Here is a 24366-nt window from a genome sequence, read left to right on the forward strand (position 1 = left end):
CACCTACTCCAACCTATAATAATAATAATGCTGTTCTTTCAGTTCTAACAGAAGAAAGGCAAGGAAGCAAAATGAAGCACAATGCAGAGATGCACATAACACACAGGAGCAACAGCATAAACTAATGCTAATATCCTAAGAACAGGTATGTAGCTTTGAAACCATAGGAAAAGATTATATAGAAAAGGCTATTGAGGGACCATAGATCAAGAGAAAGCTCCCTACGTTTGCTTGAAACAAATGTGAGTTGCAAATCTGAATGTAAAAACAACAGATCCCCAAATTCTTGCTCTCAGGCATTTGCAACTCTATAACAAATCAAATACATTTGATTTGGCATACATTTCTCTGAATTGAAACATACCTGTTATTTTTGACACACCCAGTCACCTCATTTTTCATGAGGAATAGCAGATTGGTTTATTTGTTTGTTTGTTTCAAAGGCAGTTTTGTCTGAAAAGAACTTGGGAATATATTTTTGAAAATCTGAAGAAATACAAAATCTTACTTCCAGAAGTAAAGTTATGAACTTGATAAGACTTTTTGCTAACTAAAATGTTGATAAAACTGGGCCTTTATGCTGAAATTCTTACAGAAGATGCAGATTCCTTTTGCAGATCCATGTTTGCCATCTTTACTCATGTCAGATTTAATTTTTTTCTGGACAGCTGTACACGAAACAATGACATCGCACAGAAAAAAAAGGCATGCGGTGCTAGAGATGCTGTATCAGTTTACCTTCATTTAGCAAGTGTTCCAGATTCCTGAACTTTCTGTGTATAAAGTTTGCAGGATCAGTGTGAAGCTGACAGAACAGCTGTGTGACGTGAAGATTTGCTGAACATTTCTGTTGATATGGGCATATCAATCGGGTGCATGTTATGAAAGTTCCTAACTTGTGCTGACCTAATAGAGGCCTCTACTTGATGTGCAGTTGAAAAGACAAAAACTGTGTTTGGCTCTACCAGGACGACTGCATTCCCAGTACAATATGCCATAGATTTTCCTGGGTCACCAGATGACTCCAGTTTAGGATTCATTTTTTCCCCACTGTTGGTGAATAGCGTTACATTAGCCTGTCTATTTGAAATCACATTTAATTGAAGTAAAACCAGAAGAGTGTTTTACTGAAATGCTAGTTCAAAGCGTCTTAAGCTAATGACTTTCTAAAAAATATGCATTTACCTTGTAAAACATTGCAAACCCAGGAGATGTTTTTTTTTCTGACATTTTCTGCCATCTTTTCTACCCAGAAGCATGCTGGTGACCCAGTGTTTTTGCTCAGTCAGTACTTGTGTTCTGTACAAATTATTTAATTTCAAATACTGCCCAAAAATACAGTTAATCATGCAAAAAAAAAAGTGAAAAGATAGGGGGAAGAATCATACAAGCCCTAAAAGAGGGAAAATTCAAAAATAAATGATACTGTGTAGAGAAAAAGTTGAAGGAAAGTAGAAATTGAGAGGAATGGAAAAATGAAATAAAAAGAAAAGATTTAGGAAAAGTGAAAGAGGAGATGAATGAGAAGGTAGAAAAGGAAATAAAGAGCAGAAGAAAGACTGGGAAAGGAGTGAGAAAAAAAGATCATAATTTTCAACTCAGTCATTCCATGTCCTGTCCTTTCAGACTGATTGTTACTCTGAAAGATCTTACTGAATAAAATATCTGCATGATAAGTCATTCTAATCATTAACGAAGATTAAAGTGATGCTGAGAGTGAATCCTTATAACCTTACCTAAATTATTCAATGCTTATACATCCTTGCCTCCAACTCCCTATCCATTTTCATCCTTTGTTAACAGCATATGGTGCTTTATAAGAGAGAGCTAAGAAGGATGGGCTAACTAGTGGAGTTGTCCTTCAGTAAATGAGAAATTCACATCTCAAACACAGCCATAGAGGAAACAGATCTATACTCTTCAAAATCCAAGTAGAATAGCTTCCTACAGAGTTTTAACCATAATATGATCTAAGTTAAGAAAAAAAAGGCAGCTGGAAGATGTTTACTTGGCTCCTAATTGAAACAATGGTGTGTTTTATTTCATTTTGGAATTTCAACAGAGTCTCAATTATCCTTTTTAACAGGCTGCTTTTATTTAAAAATATCTTGATCACTTTCTAGTCATCAAGAAAGTCTCTGGGAGAGTTGACACTTGTTACTCCTTGGAGGAACATTCATCCAAAAAGTGGACAGTATTTCCCCATCTCATATCATAAATACTGTCACAATTTCCAGAATATTTAAAATCATGACTATTTAAGGAGAAACAAAAGAACGGAAAACACTTAGTGCAGTCCAGACTTTGTGATGGTAAGTAGAGAGCAATGCTCAAAACAAATGCAAAAAGCACATAGGTTCCTGCACCGTTGTGGAATGTGCTAGGAGATAATATAAGAGAATATTTCCAATGTGAATAGCTAGTAAGGTCATTACTCTGTCATTTCCTAAGGACATTAAAAAATTATGCCTACTATTCTATGAAAACCAGCTTTGAATGAAAATAGCATTTGCAACACAAATGTCTATGTATTAAGAAATTACTATACAATACGTATAAGACCTTGAGGATAGGATGCCATCCAGAGAGATATAGAAAAGCTTCAACAGTGAACCCAGGATCTAGGTGAGGTGGGCTTAACTTGTTATTGCCCCCAGCAGAATTTGGTCACATTTTTCTGCAGTTTACTGTCTGAAAAGTGGAATTCTCATATAGTCACTACCAGGCTATTTTCAGTACAAAACCCATGGAGTCCACCTAAGGCATCTTAAGCCAAATTTGGATAACTTTACACGTATGTGAACAACTTGCATAGACATTTTTAGCTTCACAGCTGTGTCAACAGAAGCTGAAAGGAATAACTTTTCAACTTCTATAACTGGATGTGAAAGAAATGACCAGTATATGCTTTCAGTACCGACTGGAATGAAGAAAGTTTAAAAGGATGTTAGGTTGACAGTGGCAACATGCCTAACTAGAAGCTCAGCTTCAGCACAAATCAGTATCTACCAGTGGGAAACAAAGAGTCATTAGAAAGCACAAAAAAATTTAAATGCAAATATCCTGTCTGTGGCAGGGGGTTGGAAATTGATGACACTTGGTATTCCTTCTACCCCAAGCCATTCTATCATTCTATGATCTCAGACCTCTCTGTTTCTGTGTTGGTCAACCTAAAGAGATTGTTTTCACAAGTAAGGCAAAACAAAAACAAAAACCAGAAAGTAATAACAAATCCAATATGAAACAAATAAACTTTTGCATAATTTTCCTCACCATACATAAAATCAGATGCTTTTTGAACCAAATCTCTGGCAAAACTCAAAAAGTCTGCATCCTTTATGTCACAGAATATAGAAATATCATGACATTAACTGTTGAAAAAGTACAATCTGCTCAACAATCAGATTAAGCCTAGGGAGATAACTTATTGCTTCTGAGTGCTTTTGTCTTACCTAGAGCAGCTCTTTGAATATGTCGCCGTGTTACCTCTCCTTTCAGATGGTCTGCAAAGGAAACAAAATACAGATAGTTAGTTTTAAAATGTAAAAATATAATGAAGTCATCACTTATTTCCCATCATCAGAAATTTCACATGCAGTTGGCCAGTTTAAGGATCTTGTGATCCCCAGGACAACTAATTTGCTGAGCTCTCTTTGCTGTTGCAAGTAAGCAGGTATTCAAGATTAGGGCAAAAATTTGACTCCACATATCCTAAAATTTAGCTTTGTACAATAAGAAAGACTGAAAATGAAGCTATTTACTGTCAAGTACATTCACAGGATAATGAGCCCCTGCTGCTAGATACAAAAGAAGCCCAAGTGAGGCTAGAAAACATACAGAATTCCAAGTATTTTTTCAAACAGACTTGTAGACGCTAAGAGTGGAAATGAGATATTAGATCATCCAGTCCACCTCGTTGCCAGTGAAAAATTGGTTCTCAACAGTCTTTTTTTCCTTCATGTTTGTCCAACTCAGTTTTAAATATCCCATGTGCTAGAGCTTCTGCAAGTTCCACTGCTCAACAGAACTCACTGTGCAGACGTCACAAGCGTTCAATTGAAACTTGACTGAATTTCATTATTTCATTATTTCCAGTTAGGATCCCATGCCCCTACATTTCATTTTTACCCTCCTATAATTAATTTCCTCCTTGATCCATGACAGTGGTCCAGTTCACCAGTTATTTCAAACCATAATTAGATTACCACACGGGAAGCCGTTATTCATTGATATTAATGGAACTGATAGAGGAAAAACATAACCCTAAATGTGCAATTTCAGCAGAATTTGTGTTCTGTGTGAGGATGGATTATATCTCTCAAATTTTTGAGACTTGTTCATTGTCTCTACTAATCTGTACATCTGGATACTAGGGATAGAAAAAAAAAACAAAATGAAAGAAAAAAAAAGAAAAAAAGGCCCTGCAGGATTCATGTTTTTTCTTTAGATTGATTACTATTTATATATCATATTAGTATGTATTCTGAAGTAAAAATATTTTCAGAACAAATTAAGTTATTAAAAGCTGTCAAATGTTTAAATGGAAAATGAAAAAAGAACATTTAAATTCACAGGTCACAAGGATCAAACTGCTGTATAAATACTAAAGAATTATGGCTAATTAATGTCAGACAAGTCAGAGAATATTTCTTTGATGTTTAGAAGCACTGTGGAATAGGTACTGTATTCAATGTATAACAATGTAGCAATTAAGTCATGTTGTTTTGGATGTCTTATGAAAAAATACGACACACAAAATACAAAAACAAAACCATTAAAATCCTACCTACTCTTTGGCTATAAAAGTGATACTGTAGATTTCCATTTTGCTGCACATTATGTTATACTGTTTTCAATTATTTCTACTGAAACCAGAGAATTATTCCCCTTTAAAGCTATCACAAACAAACAAAATATTAGAAATAAATTTTAAAACCCATAAAACTGGATTACATTTTCACAGATCAAGCCAATTTGAAAGATCCAAACTTATGGAATTTGTGCTTTGAAAGATTTATAGAGCAACTCGGTTGAAGTCAATAGTTGGTGAGAGGACATTAAACATACCATTTTTTCCCCCCAAATTGCTTTTTTTGATCCTGGAAATTAATATCCACAGCAACGTTACTGTATATTGAAACATGAGACAATTATGAACCAATCTGTAGCAATTTTGTGATTTATCTCAATGGATTGATCTTAGCTTAGGTTGCTCAAAAAATTATGTATTCACCTATCACACATGTATCTTTATGTATCAGCTTAATACATCCCTTTCTCATGCATTGTGAGCTGCAAAACACATTGTCACTGACATTTAGAAAAAAAAAAACAGGAGTTATAAAATAGGAGTTATTAGAAAAGGAGTTGTAAGTAAGTAAAATATGCTATTTATTAAAAGTGAGCTGAGAATGACTTACATGTGAAGTTCTCTATCATGTCAATATGTGACTTTAATGCCATCAATACAAATACGTGAAAATAGAATGTAAGAGTTGTTTTTAAAATGAAGCAGCCAAGAAGCTTCACTTTTCATCACCTCTAATTTGCCAGTACAGATGGGACAGACAGCACAGAGGATGCAGGAAACCTAATTTTATTGCCAGCAGCACGTAATGCCCCTAACGCTCTCCCTTCTTTTCTTCTAGCCTTCACTTCTGCTCCATCCATGACAGGGACCATAACACTAAAAGACATCTTGTCCTTAAATCTGATGACCTCATGAACAAACAAGACCACCTACAGCCAGAGAGGACCCAAAGAGAAGTTCTTCGGCTAGGAAAATAAAAATCTAATCTCACCATTCTTATAGCAAGACAGTTTACTTTTTGTTCAATAAGAATAGAAAGGTGACATTTATCTGATTCAAATAATCCCAACTTCTTACTCAGGGCAGCATAAACCAAACTCATTTCACAGAAAAGTTCCTGAGGAGAAGCAATTATTCTATTTTGGGAAAAGTAGCCTAAACTGAAATCCCATTCAGAAGATGAGAAGGTGTCACGAGGCACCTGACTATAATTCCATACCGCTACTTAGGCAGGTACAATTTAATCTTTCAGTTGATTTTAAATTAATTTGAAATTTTACTGTTTATTTAGATTTCCTTTTTTTTGGGGTGGGGGGGGAGGGAGGGAAGCCCTCTAGTTTTCACACAGAAACTCTTACTTATGTTAAAAAAAGTTAACATTTTCTGTCTATGTTTTTGATTAATCTCTCTCTGTTTTCACTACAAATATCTGTGGGGAAGAGTGAATGTTCCTGACCTGCTCTGATTTTCTTTCTATGAGAACATCATCATCCCAATGCAACGTTTGAAGTTCGTAAGTGACACAATTAGGGGATGATTCAAATCCTTCTGCCTGCACAGATCTTCCCATGTAAACAAATGGAAGATTTCAGTCTTTAGTACTGCCAGTTCTACAATCTTCATATATACAAATATTTACCCATATAAATATGAAGAATAACACTGCTATTCAAAAACAAAACGAAACAAAACATTCTTGTGATTCCAACAGTGTAAATTTGTGGACAACTAGTGCTTAAATATCTTCTGCAAAAATTGGATTTATACTTGGCAAATATCTCTCAATATATGGCTAATTATGTTTTCTGAAGTTTCACCAAACAAGAAGCTAAAAGGATGTCTGAAGTTAATATTAAGTATTTATATATTTTTTTCCAGTGGAGTCATTCTTCATTTGAAGATAACAATCCCAATAAAATGTTCAATGCTGCAACTTCGCATGTTTTGGCAAAAATGTAGTTTTTGTGAATTTAAGAACTTACTCAGCATGCAGCCAGCTGTCATTTAGGCTGTGATAAATCTGTTGGTTTTGGACCGTGTTTCTGGACACATGTACCATCCCGAGGTATGGAAAAGAGATGAACTGGCAACATAGAACTTCAGCTTTGTGACAACAGACAAAAGCAAAGAGGTAAAATGGAGATAAAGTGGAGTAGAGAAGTCCAATTAGGAATGAAATAAAGCAGAGAGAAGTATCCAATTATACTAATCAGTAACAGAATCAATAGCTTGAATAGAGTAGCTCTCCTGTAACTTTTTGTCTCTGTGTTACCCTAGACTATTTCCAGGATCTAAAACTATCTTCCAGTTAATTTCAGACAGCGAATGCTTTGACAATACTCTACATATTTCAAGCCAATACAAAAATGAATATGTTGCAATTAAAAAAAATATTGATTTAAAAGCGTACATTTTTCTGGCTTCACTTGAGTCTACATTACAGGTTTTAAAACTTCTCATATGTTTAATCAGATGTTCCGTATATTATATGTTCCATATAATACTATCCTAAGGCTTCAAAGGCTGCCAACTTAAAGAATACCGGACAAGCAAAGAGTACACATATAATTCACACTTCCTCTTTAAGAATATTTGCAGTTAATATTGTGGATTGACCCTTATCTTTACGCAGGGTATTTTTTGACTTTGTATTTGACAGGCTTGAGCCTTTGTCAACAATCTCTCATCTACTGTTATTTCTTAATATTTTGCTGTTTTTTTTTAACCGCATTTTCCAATCTACATTTAGCTGAAGTCATTCCATCTTCTAGATCCTGAAATCTTCACAGCTTAGAGTGCATCTCTTTCTTTTCCCATCTTTGAATCTGTTTTGTTTTAACTTAAAATAACTAACAGAACATCCTCTTAATTCTTCAGGAAACCTTCCATTCCTGGAACTCACCTTCCAGGGCATACCGACTCTTTAATTATGCTATATGGTCTAAATATTAGATCTCTGTTTAGAGTCTCCAAAAATCACAACTGTTTAATACAACTGAGGTTATGTTTTCAAGGCATAGTGCAGAACAGAGCTACAGCTGACTTGCTAGCTGAAATGCTTACACAACTTTCACCCATGACAAAACCATGCTGACTGGGGAATGTTTTGAGATTTTCCGCATGTTGCTCTAGTGTAGTTAGACTGATAAAGAGAGCATTTCTCCTTCTCTATCTAGTGGCTATCCTGGTGAGATGGTATGCTCCCTCCTATCCAACTTCCTCCTTTGGCCTGGCTGTTAATCTTAAGGTCTTGCTCAGGACTGATAAGATGATTCTGCTAAATACTGGAACTATGAGTCAATCATCTCATCCAATAAATAGCAAACAGCCTGAGAGCCCCGTGAGCTCTAATCCTAATAGACAGCATATGACTTACCCAATTCCTTCCACATATTGTGAAGTTTGAGTGACTATAGTCTCAGGGTGGATTATGTGAAATATTTACCAGAGATGTCCTATTGAAACGTCTACCTCTTTAAAGGTGGACATACTCCAGAGTGGAGTATGGTGGATAATCTCTTTCAGGATGGTTCCCTAAGTAACGTTACCTGAGATCTCTGCTGTTAGCAATCACTAGGGACTAACAGGTATACTGAAAATAAGAAAAAAAACAACATAATAGAGTGCAGAGTAGGGTGGAAGTCCCATGGCCAAACCTCATGATCATCCTGCAGGATTGGGGACTTGATGATACTACTGGAACCAATAAACACTCTAGTTTTCCTGAGCCATATGTTGAATGTGGCCAGATTTATAGTGCCAAATTGGGGACCATTCAGAATATAAGCTCAGCCCCAGCCCCTCTGATGTCTGAGGACAAGCTGGAATGCAATGGGGTTTAATTTTCTGCCAAACTTATCTGCTCTTTTCACATGACACCTGGATATCTTGCACAGACCCAGAAATCTCTAAGTGGTTTGGACATCATCAGGATAAAATAAGCCAAATGATATAAACAAGTGCTGCACTGTCTTGGCTTGTGGAAGTAAGCAGCCAAACTGTTTGTAATGCAGTGCCCCTACACATGTAGTTGGACCCAGCTGTTAGCCAGCTATGAAAACTTACTACATCTCTGAATTGACTGCATTTGATTTACAGAGTTGTGTGCATCCATTTGAGGAAGAGGAGTCTTGCTGAATAAGCACAATAGAAGTTCATATTTAGCATTAGTAAGGTATGTTTTAAAGGCAGAGTACTCATAAATTCCGTAACATAACTTCCTTAAGTCATGTAGACTTTCAACTGAGCTTGAGGCTGGAGTTTCAACAGTTTACAAAGGATTTTTAAAGTATCTTAGTTCTAATCAGACACTGAAGTAGGAGACATTGAACTAAAACGGAAATACATGAAAGGAGTATTTCTTGAACATGGAAACCTCAAATGGAGATAGTTATGGGAAATCTTATCAGATGTATTAGATACTTTTAACAATTGGGTGCTGAAATTTTGTGACAACAAAACCTATGATAATAAGTATATGTTGTAACAGTAACAGAACAAAAAAAAAATTCTGTTGTACCTCAGCAACCCACCACACTAAGAGCAGGCAAACTGTTCAGCCTTTCTTTGACCCAAAGAATCATTTAGGGAAAATTCTGACTCTTCTTTATAACCTCTGTCCTGGTGTGTTGAAAAAAATGGGTCAAAAAGTTCTATAAGAACAACCTGGGGAGACAAAATGATCTGTAATCTGACTCAACACTGTTTCTGATGTAAGTGATGTATTTTGGGATACAGGGCTGGCCAAATCCCCATGTAAAATGACAAGTCCTAGCTTTCAGAAAGTTCTCTGAGGAGAATAAAAGGAGAACCATGATTGCAACACTCAGAGTCTCCTGATTATTGCCAAGATATTTTTCAAGGTACAAAACACAGACCTCATCAACAATAAAAGTATATTAACGATTATACATGAGTAATATATTGTAAGTATTACCTGCTGTAGTGGATTTCTGCCTTTTGTTGACTGAAGAAACATCTCCAACAATCTAAGATTTAACTGGCTCCCCTTTCTCCTTCCCTATCTCCCTTCCAGTCCTCTCCACATTTGCTGTCAAAGGTTTCTGCCCGCACAGAAGAGCAGGTAGAAGCAAGCAGCTGCCTGTGTTTTGGGAATTCCAGCACAGTCTGGCATCTCAGCACAAGAATACATTTAATGACAATTTTCAACATTTTCAAGTTAATTGCAATGTATGAAATGCCAGCAAGATAGCTGATGATATCTTGTAGAACTCATCAGTCTGAGAAACTTGGAAAAACAACAGGTTGAGAGTTGGATGCTCAACTCTGACTTTCAGGTCAAATCTGTGGTTTCAAGCCATAGTCCACACTCAGCATATGAGCAAATACTTTTGGAAATGTACACTTTTCCTAATACACTCTAATTCTTTCAAATTTACGTATCATGGACTCAAATGTATACATTCGACCATGATGTAGAATATGGGAAATTCTTTTCTTTGCAATACTCAGCAGAGAAAGTAACAGTTTATGTCAACACTTCAAATTCCTTCAAACATGATTAAATCTATAAACAGAAATCTTATGAAACAGCCTTCTCTGTCACATACTGTAGGATAACTCTGCACTTGGTTTTTTCTTAAGCCACTCAGTGGTCCTCTAAATTCTGTTCTCGTTTCTATGTATTCAGTTCTATCTTGTGTATCAACTCCCTGCTCTCTCAATTTCTTTTGTTAGTTTTGGCTAGATTATATCACATTTATTTTTCTTAACTAAGATGAGTGCTTACCACTTTCTCATCAATGATCACCTCTGTAACAGTTCATTATTTGGTCTGCATTTCCATAATGCTCTTTATCAGGCAGGCTTTTTTTTTCCAGCAGCTTTTTTTTTTTTTTTTTTTCTCTTTTTCCTTTTTTACCTTCTTTTTGGTACACACAAAGAAATAGTTTGGTAATGTTAAACAGCAAAACTGTTCAGAAACTGTGTTCGTTTTTTTTTTTTCTGATCATAACATTTTTGACCTTTCTCTTCCTTTTACTGCAGACTGCTTTTGGCTCTTTAGGTCTGAATTGCTGAGCCCAAGTCCCATTCATCTAAATTTTGGGACTGATATAATGTACCTCAGTGCCCATTTACCCAAAGGCAGAGAATTCTTCTTTATAGGAAGCAATATGGGAAGTGGCTAATGCACATAAATTCATAACAGTTTGCATACACAATACTGGAATATCTGGGCTAACCAACAACAAACACTAAATGCTCTGGAATGCAGTTCAACATTTTGAAACTGGAGTTCAGAACATGGATGCTTTCTGAATTTAGAAACAAATACTCAGATCTTTATACTACCATCCCAAAGTGGGCTGTCACTACCCATCTTTTATTTTTATTTTTCAAAGTCAAACTCAGTGCTGCCAAACATTTTAAACTAAGCGTGGATGTTTATCAAGAAATACTCTCCAGGACACTTCAGTAGGAGGACAAATAATTTCTGGATTCTCAGTGGGTAGAAGATAGGTTGCTGAATGATCAGCTCAGCCAATGAAAGTAGTACTCCCGCATGCACTAGCAAAGGCAGTTTGCATTGCAGGAACTGAGGTGGACTAACACTGTGCTAATTTTCTGGATAGCTCTCCTGAATCTAGTTGCCTAAATTTCCTTTAAGCTATACCTTGGATGCCTAAGACTGTTTTTAGATGTTGTTCAAAGTTTGTAAATATTCTGCAAATCTATCTTCCTTCCACGTACTGGAAAGGAGTCAGAAATGATGCATATGTGGAAACTGTTGCTCTGTTGCATAATTTATTCATTAATTCAATATTAAGCTGGCCCAAGGAAGCATCACTGAAAAGCAATGATATATGGACAAGAAAGTATGATCTTAGATATGCTGCCATGTTTTGAAGAAATCAGATTTTTAAAGTGATGGGGACAAGTTCTGAGTGAGAATGGGTGTATGACTTCTGTTTTTCTTGCTTGTAACTTGTAATAATTATACCAAGCTCATTAGCAGCAACCTTTGTTTGTTTGTTTTAGGTGCATATTAACATCCTAGTCAAACCTTAAATAGCTTTCTGTAAAGATGTACTATATTTATATCATGTTTTAGATGAGCCCAGGCCTTCTTTTGAATTGCTCAGCAATTGAAATTGCAGCCTGACTGCATGTAACTTGCACAACGAGATCAGCAGCTCTGAAAATAAGTCTTTCCTCAAGCCTTAACAAAAGTGCATGAGAACATCATAAAATACAACCCTGCACTATTGATTATACTTCTGCAACATTCACAGTCAGCTGTGATTACATCACTCTACAGTTCTACACAATTAAAAAGTATGTTGATTGGGGAAAAAATAGCTATTCTATTTCAGTACATATATGTATATGCAAATATACTGTAAGGCTGCATCAATGCTGACCCGATGTGAAAATAAATTACAAGATCCTATGAAACAACATTTTTGCTTTAGTGCTTGTGAAGAGGCATAATTCTTCAACAGTGCATCCCTGAATAAAGTAATGGGCTCACTATTTCCAGACTTTGAGATCTTGACTCTTCACTCCTAGAGTCTCAGAACACCCAGTACTAAATAAAGACATGATCAAAGACAACTCTGTGCAAAAATATTATAGAAACATTCTTAAAACAATAATATAGTTATGAATATTAAGACTTCTCTTAAAGAGCAAATTCAACTGACTTCATCAGAACATATAAGCCTAACAAAGCAGAAAAACACAGCATCATTCTAGCAATGTTAAGATTTTTCAGTCTGTAGACAGACTACAAGAAAAAAATCTGTTTCTGAGAGGTACTTTTCCAGTTTATAGTCATGGCAGTTCATAACTTGATTAAATCCAATGAGCCTGGTCCATTTGGTTTTAGTTATTCTGGAGAAAACTCTAAGTAAAAAGTGTTTACTTAGGTTCTTCCTGAGCATAACTTTTTCCCCTGAAAATACTTCTGTTTCTAAAGAACAGAACATCATTTGTAATAATTAGAAAATGAAAATGTTTCCTACATATGTAGATTCCAGCATAGATCCAAAGAAAACATTAATGTCTTAGGCCTGGAGTCACTTACACTAATAAGGTTCCTCTGTTTAAAGAATAGCACATCAGGGGAGCATAATAGAGCTGTTCAAATGAATTCATTCATTTTGGTATTTTCTAAATGAGTCATTTGACAAATCATGTTTTCTTGTTCTAAGCACACATCCAGCCTATGCACTGTCACCCAGGAGCATTGCCTATTGTCTGAAAGTAAAAACAAACATATGTAAGCTATGCTGAAACAATGGACAATATTTAGAATTGGTGTAAACATATGCATTGCCCCCTGAAACCAAAAGACTTGTATCTTCCAAAATAGGTTTATTTTTCAAATTTCCTGAGTGCTGCTGCAGAGACGTTTTTACATTACTGAAGATGCTATCCTCTAACCTTTTCTTTCTGGGAAAAACAGGAAAGCAGTAAGGCTGCCAGAAAGCTTCTAGGACTTCTTGATTCTCTTTTTAGTCTCAGATTCGACATAGCAAGGAAGACAAATTCTGTCCTAAGGAATGACAAACAAACACACAGCAATGGGAATTTTCAACCTCGGCCATGCTATGATTCTGAGACACTGCTCCTTCTATCGCTTCTGACATTTACACAACCCACTGGAGCAGTAGCAGCACAGACAGTTCTGCTCCAGTTGCCATCAACCTATGAGTAGTACTGAAGTGAGACAAGATTTTGACCTATGATGTTTACATTGCCTACAGTAATTATAACAAAGATGGATTGTCTTTCCAGTTTACAGAAAGGTACAGTAATACTTCACAGGCTACTATCATAGAATTTGTATTCTTGTCTGATTTTCCTCCTTGCTCACACATTTTACTACAAGTTTTCTAGTGGCTGTTATTCAGCTAAAGGTATTGCTTCATTATTCATTTCTTACTCATATGTATTGAGAATTACACCAAACAAACAACCTTACTAGCCTAACACAATGTGAGTCCTCCTCCTGCTCTAATTTGCAGTGACTTCTCTTGAGATTCTAATTCAAACTGTCACAAAAATTTAAAAAATCAGTTATTACTCTGACTCACTATGAACACTGTATATAAACAAAAATATGTATTAATGTGAACCTGTGAACTTTTCAGTGACTTGATATTGAGAAAGGAAAACATATTCCTGCCATTCATCATTTCATATTATATACCTAGCTGCTCCTAGAACAAGAAAATAGGTTGTGGAGACTCAATCACAGCAATGACCTAACATTTTGTAGCCATCTGCCAGGCCTGTGTGAAATGCTTGACACCTCTGCCTGTAAAGCACCTCGAGAAAGATTATTAAATGCATGGCACTCTGAATGATCACATTTATATACTGTGCTCTACAGGTCACCAGCTAAATTCAGCCGTAAGAATCATGCCTGTAGAGAGTTAGATGTCAGTAGAAAAAGAACCTTAGTAGAACTGAGGGGAAAGTGATACTTCATTATGGAGAGAAGGAAATAAATTGAATTGGAAGGAGCTGTAACCAAATGGAAAAATAAGTAGCATCCTGTAAAGCTAAGTAAATCACATTTCTAACAAAGAACAAACTGCAGATGATGGCAAGGTGGTTAAGAAATAAAATCTGCAGAAACTCAGCTGTCTTTGTGTTTTTAATTCCACATTTCCAAAAACCAAAATATAACATTTAAAAAATAGATTCTGAAATGCAGTCATAATGGCATGATGATCGGATATTTATCCAAAACAAACACACAGGAAATATGTTTTTTCAGCATTATGTTGCAAAACAATTGGGCCAAGAAATTAAGGAGAAAGAATCTGAAGACTCTGTCAACCATACTGAATGGCTTCAGCTTCAGAGGCTACTGCTATTTTTGGTGGACACATAAACACGCCTGGTTTATTACAAAACTACTTTGAATTTGACCTGGAGATCAGAAACAGGCTGGGGCTTCTTAGGCACTGGGCCACCTTGAATAACATCCCAGTTGGGAAATTACAGCTGGGGGACTGTTTGTCCCTATGGCTTGTTTTCTCTGTTTTTTTTTTTTTTCCCTTCACAGATGGCCACAGATTTTTCTGAGTTAATGTGCTTCCTTGTGTTAGTCAGAACTGACATCCTCCAGCAGTTAATAGCAAAGCTTCACTTGAGATTCAGTGTATATCCCGGTGCTGGATAACTCCACTGATGCATATTTCTAAATCTACTACTTCTCATAGTAAACAGCTGTCTCAGCTTGTTCTAGATCACTAACTTGGCTATTTATCCAGAATTTCTAAGGTTCTCAACAGTCCAGCTCAACACAGCTTGGTGTTATTTAACCATTTGTTTAAATTATTCAGCATGACAGATGCTTGTGATAAACATGATGGGTGTCAAAGACATCAGTTAAAAACATACCAGAGAATGGGTAGATTCTTTCCACTAAGATTGAATTAAGTGCAAGAGGACAAATTGTCTTAATCAGAAACAAATGAAAAGATAAACAAAGGAAAAAACCAAACAAAAAAAAAAAATAGAAACAGAAAAATGGCTACCTACGTACGGCTGGTTTTATTTTTTGGGGGAGGAGGGGGGAGTTGAGAGGTACTCACTACATTCATGTGCTTTCATATCTTACCTCAGCCAACTTATTCAGCACATGTACAATATTTTTTCTTCTCAGTCTCAGAATAACTGAAAATCCCTTAGAATCTTCGGCATGAGAAACAAAAAAGGAGGACAAACTGTGACATGACTTAAAGAACAATTAACTGGCATATATCTTTTTCCTTCAGATACTTGTAGTTCACAAACAATAGCAATAGTACCGTACGGTAGTAGTGATCCACACTCTACCTCTTAAATATAGGGCAGACTCTAAGTGACTGGCTGAGTGCACTTTGATGCATTGTTCTCAAGACCAGCAAAATGCTGATCAGCCTTAATGGTGAAATTGTAAGTGAAGTTCAATATACTGTAATATTTTTCATAATATAAGGATGACATATTTTATTTTAGTTTTTATATTGCAACTATATCTAATTCAGAGTGTCCTATATCAACTGGAAAAAAAATTAAAAAAAAAAAAAAAAAAAAAAAACCACAACCAAAACAACCACAAAGCAAAATACAGAAGTCTTTTCTGAATTGTCTTTTCATCCCCTTACTCTAGTACAACACAAGCTCACGATGTCAGCTAAAGTTTTTCTTCAGTAAGGAGCTCAAGATTTCAAGTTACACAGACTTTTAAGGTCTCTGTTAAGAATACCAATTCATACTAAGCTACCTAAAGAATGAATAGAATGGAATGATACTATTGTGTTATCTGTTCATTCAATCTTCATACTGAATTCATTCACTTATATGCTGTTTGCATCTCATTTGAACCAGATTTGCTTGTGGAATGTACTCTTTTAATGTTTTCTTTATTTTTTCTTGGAGCTAGTCAGTTCCTTAAGAACCCAACTCTGCTGTTTTTCATCTGCCATAGTCATTTCCAGAGAAATTCACTGTGCATGCACATCTGATACAAAACTGTGTAAACACTTAATACTTTCTGGAATTAAGCTAGAATAGTGTGTTATGCTAAAGAACAGCTCTGAAGTCTCGGTGTTTATTTCCATAAAAAGATAAGTATTTCAGAGTGTTACACTGAAGGATGGAATGCATTATTAGAGCCTCACTTCGTTCATGGCTGAAACAATGTCCAGTGAATAAGTGTCTCCACTTAGAACGTTTATATTAATATAAAATTAATAGATAATGCTACTTACAATATAGAGCTTTAAGAAAGTACCATGTTGATTTTAGAGGAGTTTGTTTTTGTATAGCAAATTATCACAGTATATTCAGTTAACTTAGCTTCCATGTGAAGAACAGATTTTTCTTCAACTGAAGAATCATACCCTTCTTAAGTACTTATGCTTATTCAGCAGAAGTTAAAAAAATGATTTTTAGTAATTCTTGACATCCCTCAACTCTTTCAATCCATATAATCATGGCCTAAAGTATGCACAATATTCCTAGAACCATCCTTGATATTCTAATTTTTAAGCAATAAATTCCCCTTCCTGAAAGAAAGTAATTTATGCCTACGTGCAAAGATAAAACTTTGAAGATCGACAAAATAGCCAACAGAGTGCTGTCACACAAGAACACCTAGAAGTTTTCGAATGGAAAAAAATGTGGACTGGAAAATAGAAACAGAGCAGAATTAACCAGAAGTAGCAGCTGTGATCAGACATTACATATCTTTTTCAAATAAAAATCTTGCCATCAGTGGTCTTTTATACCATCATTTTAATTATCAACTTTCATAACTTGTCTGCTTATTTTAAATTAAAATAAAAATAAATTTTATATAAATTTTAAATAAAATTAAAATTGTGATCATATACATTAAACTTTTACTATTGTTACAAGGAAGCCTTTTTTCTCTCTTCCTAGTTGCCCCCATTCCGTTTCTTACTGTAACTTCATGTATATATGGATAGAGTCTTGCACATAGAGAAAAGTTGATCATAAATACAGGATCTACATTATTTATGTTCTGAATAGGTTTTATGTGCAATGTGTAAGACGGTGAATCAGAATCAGTAGAGCACTGTTACATCTTGTCCTCACTCTCCCTTAACCCCACCATTTCAGTGTAACACAGCATGAACTGCAATACATAAGGACAACTTTTTTAAATTTTATTTTAGCAATTTGCAAGCAAATCAGATAAAGATCCTTCAATAACCTTGCTTTGTAATACAAGAACATTACTTCATTATGCACTGTCATCGGTTTTGGTATCCTATGGTCTTGTGCACAAAATTCAAAGCTTGAAATGAGGCAGAGCAGTGCAACATCTCAGCATTCCTGTGGGTATAGCCGCATCGTCAACATCATGTGCACATAATCCACCCACCTACCCTTTCTAATTCCAAGAGTGCCTGTTTCCTCACACTGTTATTACTCCCACATGAGTTTGCCCTTTCTCTCTCAGCTTCAATAACAACATTAGCTGATTTCTGGACAGACAAAAAACAACAGCTGCTTTCCTTTCCTTTGGGCATTAAATACCATGTAGTACACTTTTCCTTAGGAAAAAAAACTAACCCTAATAGTGGTATAAATACTCCAAAATAGACATTTACAGAGATGAACTGGAAATGTTTACCAATCTGAAATGCAACTAGTGTGTAGCACATTCCTGTGTATGAGCAATATTTTTAGTCACTAGATTCTGAATGAATGTGTCATTTTCACCCACATTGAAAACAGTATGCTTAATGCCCCCAATTCTGCTGTATTATCCATAAAGGAACACTTGGGGCTTTTTCTTGGTATTTAATATTGAACAGTTTGTTCAGATGTTGTCTTTTCTCCTTAGTCTCAATGATGCTCTTGGTAATGATATAAAAAGCTCTTGTTGATAACTGTGTCCAAAAAATAAAACTCCTGTTAACCCTAACAAGGTGATGCTATATCTCTGCATCACTTTCTTCTCAAGTATTGTCCTATGCATTCCATGATGCTATTCATGAATGACAAGGAACTGTATAAACTGGAATGCATACATGCAATTTTTGACCATTCTGTTTATCAACATCTTCAGCAATCTGGAACCTTTCCTATAGGGTGATGGATGATTCCTGTTCCTGTGCTGAATGAGAGCTTTGCAGTGATTGAACAGAGGCGGCATTTCTGAAGTTACTTAGAATTTATTAATTAGCATAAATTAATTTACACAAGTTAGGTACGTTGAATTTCATCTGAAAGCTCATTAGATTTTGTGGAAAGAAAGGAAAATCTAAATATTAGCAAATTTCTTTCACCTCAGAGGGAGTTTCTGACTTTCTGATAATTTGCTTTCCATTACAAACTGAAGTGTCAACTTTATTCATTATGAGTAGTACTGTTGAATGAAAGAGACTAAACTTATAAAGAAGCCCTTGCCTCTGATACATACTGACCTTGAAAAAGAAGTGCTCATTCTCTTGCTCCTCAATCCTTGCACCAAAACCCTCCGCTCCCTTATTTGTGCCTAAAATGGATCACTAAAATTACCTGGGCTAGAAAAACTTTCCCAATATTCTTCCTATCTATCTTTCTTTCTATCTATTTATCTATCTATTTATTTGAATATTAGATGAATAAAACTTTCATCCTACAAGAAAATTCTCCTACTTATTTCTAAGTCATGATGAAAAGTAATCATGATGAAAAATCTGAGAGACACATATTGTTCTTCATAAAAATAATTTTAAAATATCCACATTCACCACAGTGCTGTTAAGCATAAAGGGAAGCAGAATCCAGGAACATGTGGTATAGTAGCAAAGGGGCACGCTAGCCACAATGTCTCATTTCTTATGTTACAGTCACTCTACACTTCACATCCAGCTTGCATCTAGACTATGTTTTCCTTAATCTTTTTATGCAAGCAATAACATCAGCAAAAGCCTACCACGAAAATCTTATTCCAGATTCCTTTTTCCAGCTTTAACTTCCTGACGTGTTTTTGAAATGCTAATGCAATTGAGAAGTGGTTAGATTATTCTGTGTACTGAAAAACACGTTTCCAGTCAGAATGAAAAGATATTTATGACACACAAGTTACAGCCAACTGCTGTCACTATCTCAGAATGTAATCAGACTGCATGAAATGTGCTTTATGACCTCTGTGGTGCATAGTTTTATACTATTAAATATAGCTTAGAAATAGAAGAAACTGATATTGATGGGATCTGTTCTTGATTGTGCACAAGGCAGACAGGAATTCTGAAGGAAACCAAAATAACAATACAAGTAAATGAAAGATCTAGTTGCAGGCTGCAGAGGACTCTTATTCTTCCTGCCATATTTTCAGTAAAAATGTGGCAGATAAATAGCCTTACTTAGTGTCTTTAATGTTATGCATACTATGAACATGACAAATGAATGTTTTTTCAGGCTGCTGAACTATGTTAACCAAAGCAATTGCATTTGGTAAGCTGAATAAGTCATAAAGTTTTGTTCTTGATGTAAAGGTTTAATAACTTTTAGATTAGTGCTAATAGGCAGATTTATTTACAACTGTGATTAAATACAAGCTGGACAGGAGAAGAGCTGAATAAAATACACTATGTATATTAACCAGAGTGCTAATTTTCCATGCCGCATAACCTTACACAGAAAGAATTTAAGGAAAGATTGTGTGATATGATCACTCTCAAACCTCAAACATTGGTGATTTACAACAATCCACAAAGCACTACATAGTCTGCAGAGATCAGCATATCCATATGGAATCTGAATATAATGGATGGAATCTGTTGCTCATACAGAAATGTTACAGTATGAACTAAATGAAAGGACCTCTTCCATTTTACAACCAAAACTTAAAAAAAAAAAAAGACGACTTAAATACAAGGTGCAAGTAAGGTGGCTGCTAGGCTCCTATCCTCAAGCATCACTTTTACAGCCTCTGGCACTGAGAATTATGTGCTAGAGTGTGACTGTTCATTGCTGGTATTCTCTATGCTTGCTCTAAAATGGATTACATCTTCAGCAAGAGAAAGAAATTTGAAACCCAGTGCTGACTTTGTCTCTACCTCAATCTATGCCAAGAATTCATTTGGGCTAAGCATCACATATAAGTAAACCCAGGAGAAAGAACTAAATCAGGTCATTATGAACTTCGGGACAGAAGGAGAGGAAAAGAAGTTGTATCCTGACCTGATGGCTCAACAGATGTGCCTTGTCTTGTAGAAACAACCCAGTATTCAGAACACTGGCTCTGCAATGGGTGTCTCCGGTTCTGCATCACTTCAAAACATCCTTGTGCAGAGGTTTGAACAAACTGTGCCATCATGGCTGAAATTTTCCATGTAGTAATTTTAAATACACTGTGTAGCATTCCCAAGTAGGCATTGTGATGTACCTAATAATGACTTGGACCCGAATCTGGCTGTAGTTACCATTCATTGCTATGCAGAATATAACCACAACTATAGTGAAAGTATAGAGCAATCATCAAGAAGGCTTTGAGATTTTTGTCCTTTTCCAGCAATCAAATGCTATTATGAGACAAGAAGTGATGATGATGAGTTATTGCCCATATCTACTGATATTACCTACAAAGAAAGGAGATAGAAACTGGGAGCCACACCTCAATGCCGAATTGCCTGTAAAGTTACTTCCTCATAGTCTGTATTTGAATCTCAAAGAGATTTGGTACACCTGAATGTCTACATACAAAAGAACACAGACCTGATCTCCAAAGACAAAAGCTACGTTTCACATTTGACATAGAGTCTGGATAGCCAGTTGTTAGGAAGGATGTCAGACCTCAACAGAACTCAGAAATAACCTAGGAAGATATCAAGGCTGGAAGGAGGATTGGATAAAACCTCGCTTGCATTCAGTATATGTCTAGGTGATTTTTGGCTTCGAATGATTTGAAATTGGAAGCCAAATATTTGCTGCTGGCACCCTAAAATAAAAAATGAAGAATTCCCCCACTAAGCTGCAGGACTTCAGTTAATCATTCCAAGTAATCTCTATGAAGGAAGTGCAGAGGAGTGATTAAACAAAGAAAGCTTCTTCTAACAAAAGCTATACGAAATTAAAAACAAAATACAGCTCTTCATCCACAGATATCACAATTTGAAACAATAATTTTTGGATCCTTTCATCCCACAAGGAAATTCAGGAAATCCGATATCAATATCTTAACTTCTCCCTTTGCTATGTTTAAGACTTCCTATCAAATAAAGAACAGATCTGTTTTTCACATTATTTTCAATAATCATGTTATTTGCAATAATCACATTTTCACGTTACTCAGATTAAAACTGATACATAAAATTATTACTAATAACATAAGGTAATTTATCTCTTTGGAAATATTAGTAACAGATTGATTCACCTATTTTAGAAATTAAATCTCTTTATATATCCTCTGAATGCTGTGATTTCATCAGCTATAGATGTAAAATGAAGCTGACATGTACTCACTTATTTTATTTCTCACTTCATTTATTTTTTCTCCAAGACATTTAGCTTCAGCATACCTGTTAATGCAACGATACAGAAAACACAGCTAATTAAAAACTTCGTTTACCATAGAATACGAAATTCTTCAGGACTACTTTTTGTTTTGTAAGTAGAACAGGCTGGAAAATATTTTCCATCCAAAAAGAGTTCGGTCTAAAAGAAACCATTACAAATACAACTAATCGGTATGCTAGAAAGAGAAGTAAATTTATATGACTATAAATGCTATTTCAATCTAAAGACTGTCTTTCTTTAAATATATAAATAGCAATTTATTACAATGAATTATGATAATATACATACAATAATCTATTAATTTTAATATGATAAGTTAATTGCAGGTTTTTTTTTTAATAACATACAGCTATATAGAAAGAGAGCACAGAAAGAAAAAAAAACATAAGAGAAAACTAAATATGTGAACTTCTGCTCATGAGGAAATAAAAAATTTAAACCTATAATAAGCATATTGACAATCACCATCTGTGCTATGCGAACATGCATGTCTCCATCATTAAGAAACCTCTCAAACAGAAAAAAGAAGGTGTGAATAAGCTACGTTATTCTGTTCTGCAGACAGTCCTTATGTGAATGCAAATATACCTACAGGTATGGTCCAATATTGATACAAGCTAAATCTAGCTAAATTAAGATACACAGATATCAAGCAAACAACAGCCCAAGTAAGAAGAATGGAAACAAATAAATAAATCTGGCTTTGGAAAATACCTTTTTATAATATTCAGATAACTGGATCTCAAATTAAAGCTGAAAGTGGGTTTTTTCGTTTTTCTTTTTTTTTTAAATGTGAAATTTCCTCTGGTACATTTCATCATAGAGGAATACAATTTTTGTAGATAAATAATAGGAACAGACCAAATTTTGTGTTTTCCTTCAAGAAAATTTATAATTGCCTTTTGTAATACACAATATTTGTTTCACTTACTATACCACATTTCTATCATCCAAGCATAAAATAAGGCCTTTCCATCTTGGAGTAGTGTTTTGACAGGAAAAACGAACTTAGTCATCTCTTGGAGGAGAGACCAAAGGAAGCTCAGTATGCAGCAAGACGTGTTGCTGGTGATTCAGTAGGTGGTTCTTCTCTCTGTGTTTACTGAACTAATCTACTCACACATTTCTTTAATGTGTGTGAAAGAAAACCACTTGTGGCAAATAAACATCACTTGATCCTTTCTACAAAAGTAGTGATTTTAAATCTGGCAGCCTGGACAAGTCTAATACTGGTAACTGCATTTCTCCTGCAAAGATCCATTTTCATTCTTCTGTCTCCTTCTTTTGACGCTGCAAATAACTTTCATATGCTTTTTACTGTAATTTTTTTTCTTCCACAACTGATTGAATTTAAGTAGAAAATTATTCATAGAGAGAAAAAAGTTCATCTGAGATCATCCTTGATAAGAGGTAATGTGATAATCACATTTTACAAACTCTCATTTCCAAAGCACTGAATAATGTCAGTGAAACAGTCCTCAAACATCCACAGATATTGTTATAGAAATCTTAGTAAAAAGGTCAAGCAAGCAATGAATGTAAAAAATTGCAATTATTATGAATAACAACACAGACATATATCCCAAATTGTTGAGTGAAGTAATTTAAACTGTATATGGAGGTTGCTCTGAAAGTAGTATCTCCTATTTATTTCCATGGAAACAACAGATCAGAGTGCAATAACACTGTTCAATAGAGCAAATTCTCAGCTACAAAACACCTTTTTTCAACATAGTCACCATTAGCTATGCATTTTTGCCAGTGATGAACGAAAGCCTGCATTCTGCGCTGATAAAAATCTGCACCAGTGGTGACACACCGTTGCTGTCTTCACTTCTGAAAAGCAACACCCACTGTGCTCACATCCACTGCTGCATCTCCATAAAAATTCACAAGGCATTTCTTCCAGAGCAGCCCTCATACAAACTGACAGTGTCTTGCCTGCCCGCAAGTTTGGTGATACTGAAAGTCCTTGGGGAGCCAAGACTGTGTTTCTCTCTTGTAATTCAACAGTACTGTGTAAAATTTCTGGCAGTTATATGTCTAAAATAACTCACTGATGACATCCTGATAGTACTCAGATCATCAAGAACTCACATGGCACGTTAATCATTCCAACAATCAGAATTTTTTTTTTAGCTAGCAGAATGATGTTGTAGTGATGCTCACTTCAGTGTTATAAAGCATTCCTCTCACTGTATGTATGTCTTGCTCTTTCATAAGTTTGTCATCTACATATTTCATTAAAAAGCAGAGCCTTACAAATGCACTCACATTCTCTACAGCCTGTTAGAACTTGATGCCTTATCCTCTTTTTTCCCTAGCAGTTTTCTGATATTTTACAACAGTTCTTGGTATAATTACTCCACTATACTTAACTCGGTACTACATAACGCTGTTAAGGAAAAATGGCATCCATATCAGGCATTCATAGGCTAAATGTATTCTGCTGTGAGGATTACAACTGTTAATTCATTGTAACAGTTGAAATAGTAAAAGTTTAAAATGTAGAAGGACAATTTGCTACATTGTGACCTTTGTCATGTGATATTAGGCTT

At 35.3% G+C, this 24366-nt stretch overlaps 1 protein-coding gene across 1 annotated transcript in view; it reads right to left on the reverse strand.

Moving 5' to 3' along the window:
* KIF6 (kinesin family member 6) overlaps window positions 1-24366 on the reverse strand; it is a 140013-nt gene that overhangs the window by 26162 nt on the left and 89485 nt on the right. The window contains exons 15-16 of the mRNA XM_042821733.1: window positions 21755-21810; window positions 3453-3503 (exon numbers count right to left, since the gene is read on the reverse strand). Coding sequence (XP_042677667.1) covers window positions 3453-3503; window positions 21755-21810 — 107 coding nt within the window. The remainder of the gene's footprint in view (window positions 1-3452; window positions 3504-21754; window positions 21811-24366) is intronic.

The sequence above is a fragment of the Centrocercus urophasianus genome, unplaced genomic scaffold, assembly GCF_019232065.1.
Source record: "Centrocercus urophasianus isolate 14NV4802_14NV808 unplaced genomic scaffold, USGS_Curo_1.0 seq_10, whole genome shotgun sequence".
NCBI lineage: Eukaryota > Metazoa > Chordata > Aves > Galliformes > Phasianidae > Centrocercus > Centrocercus urophasianus.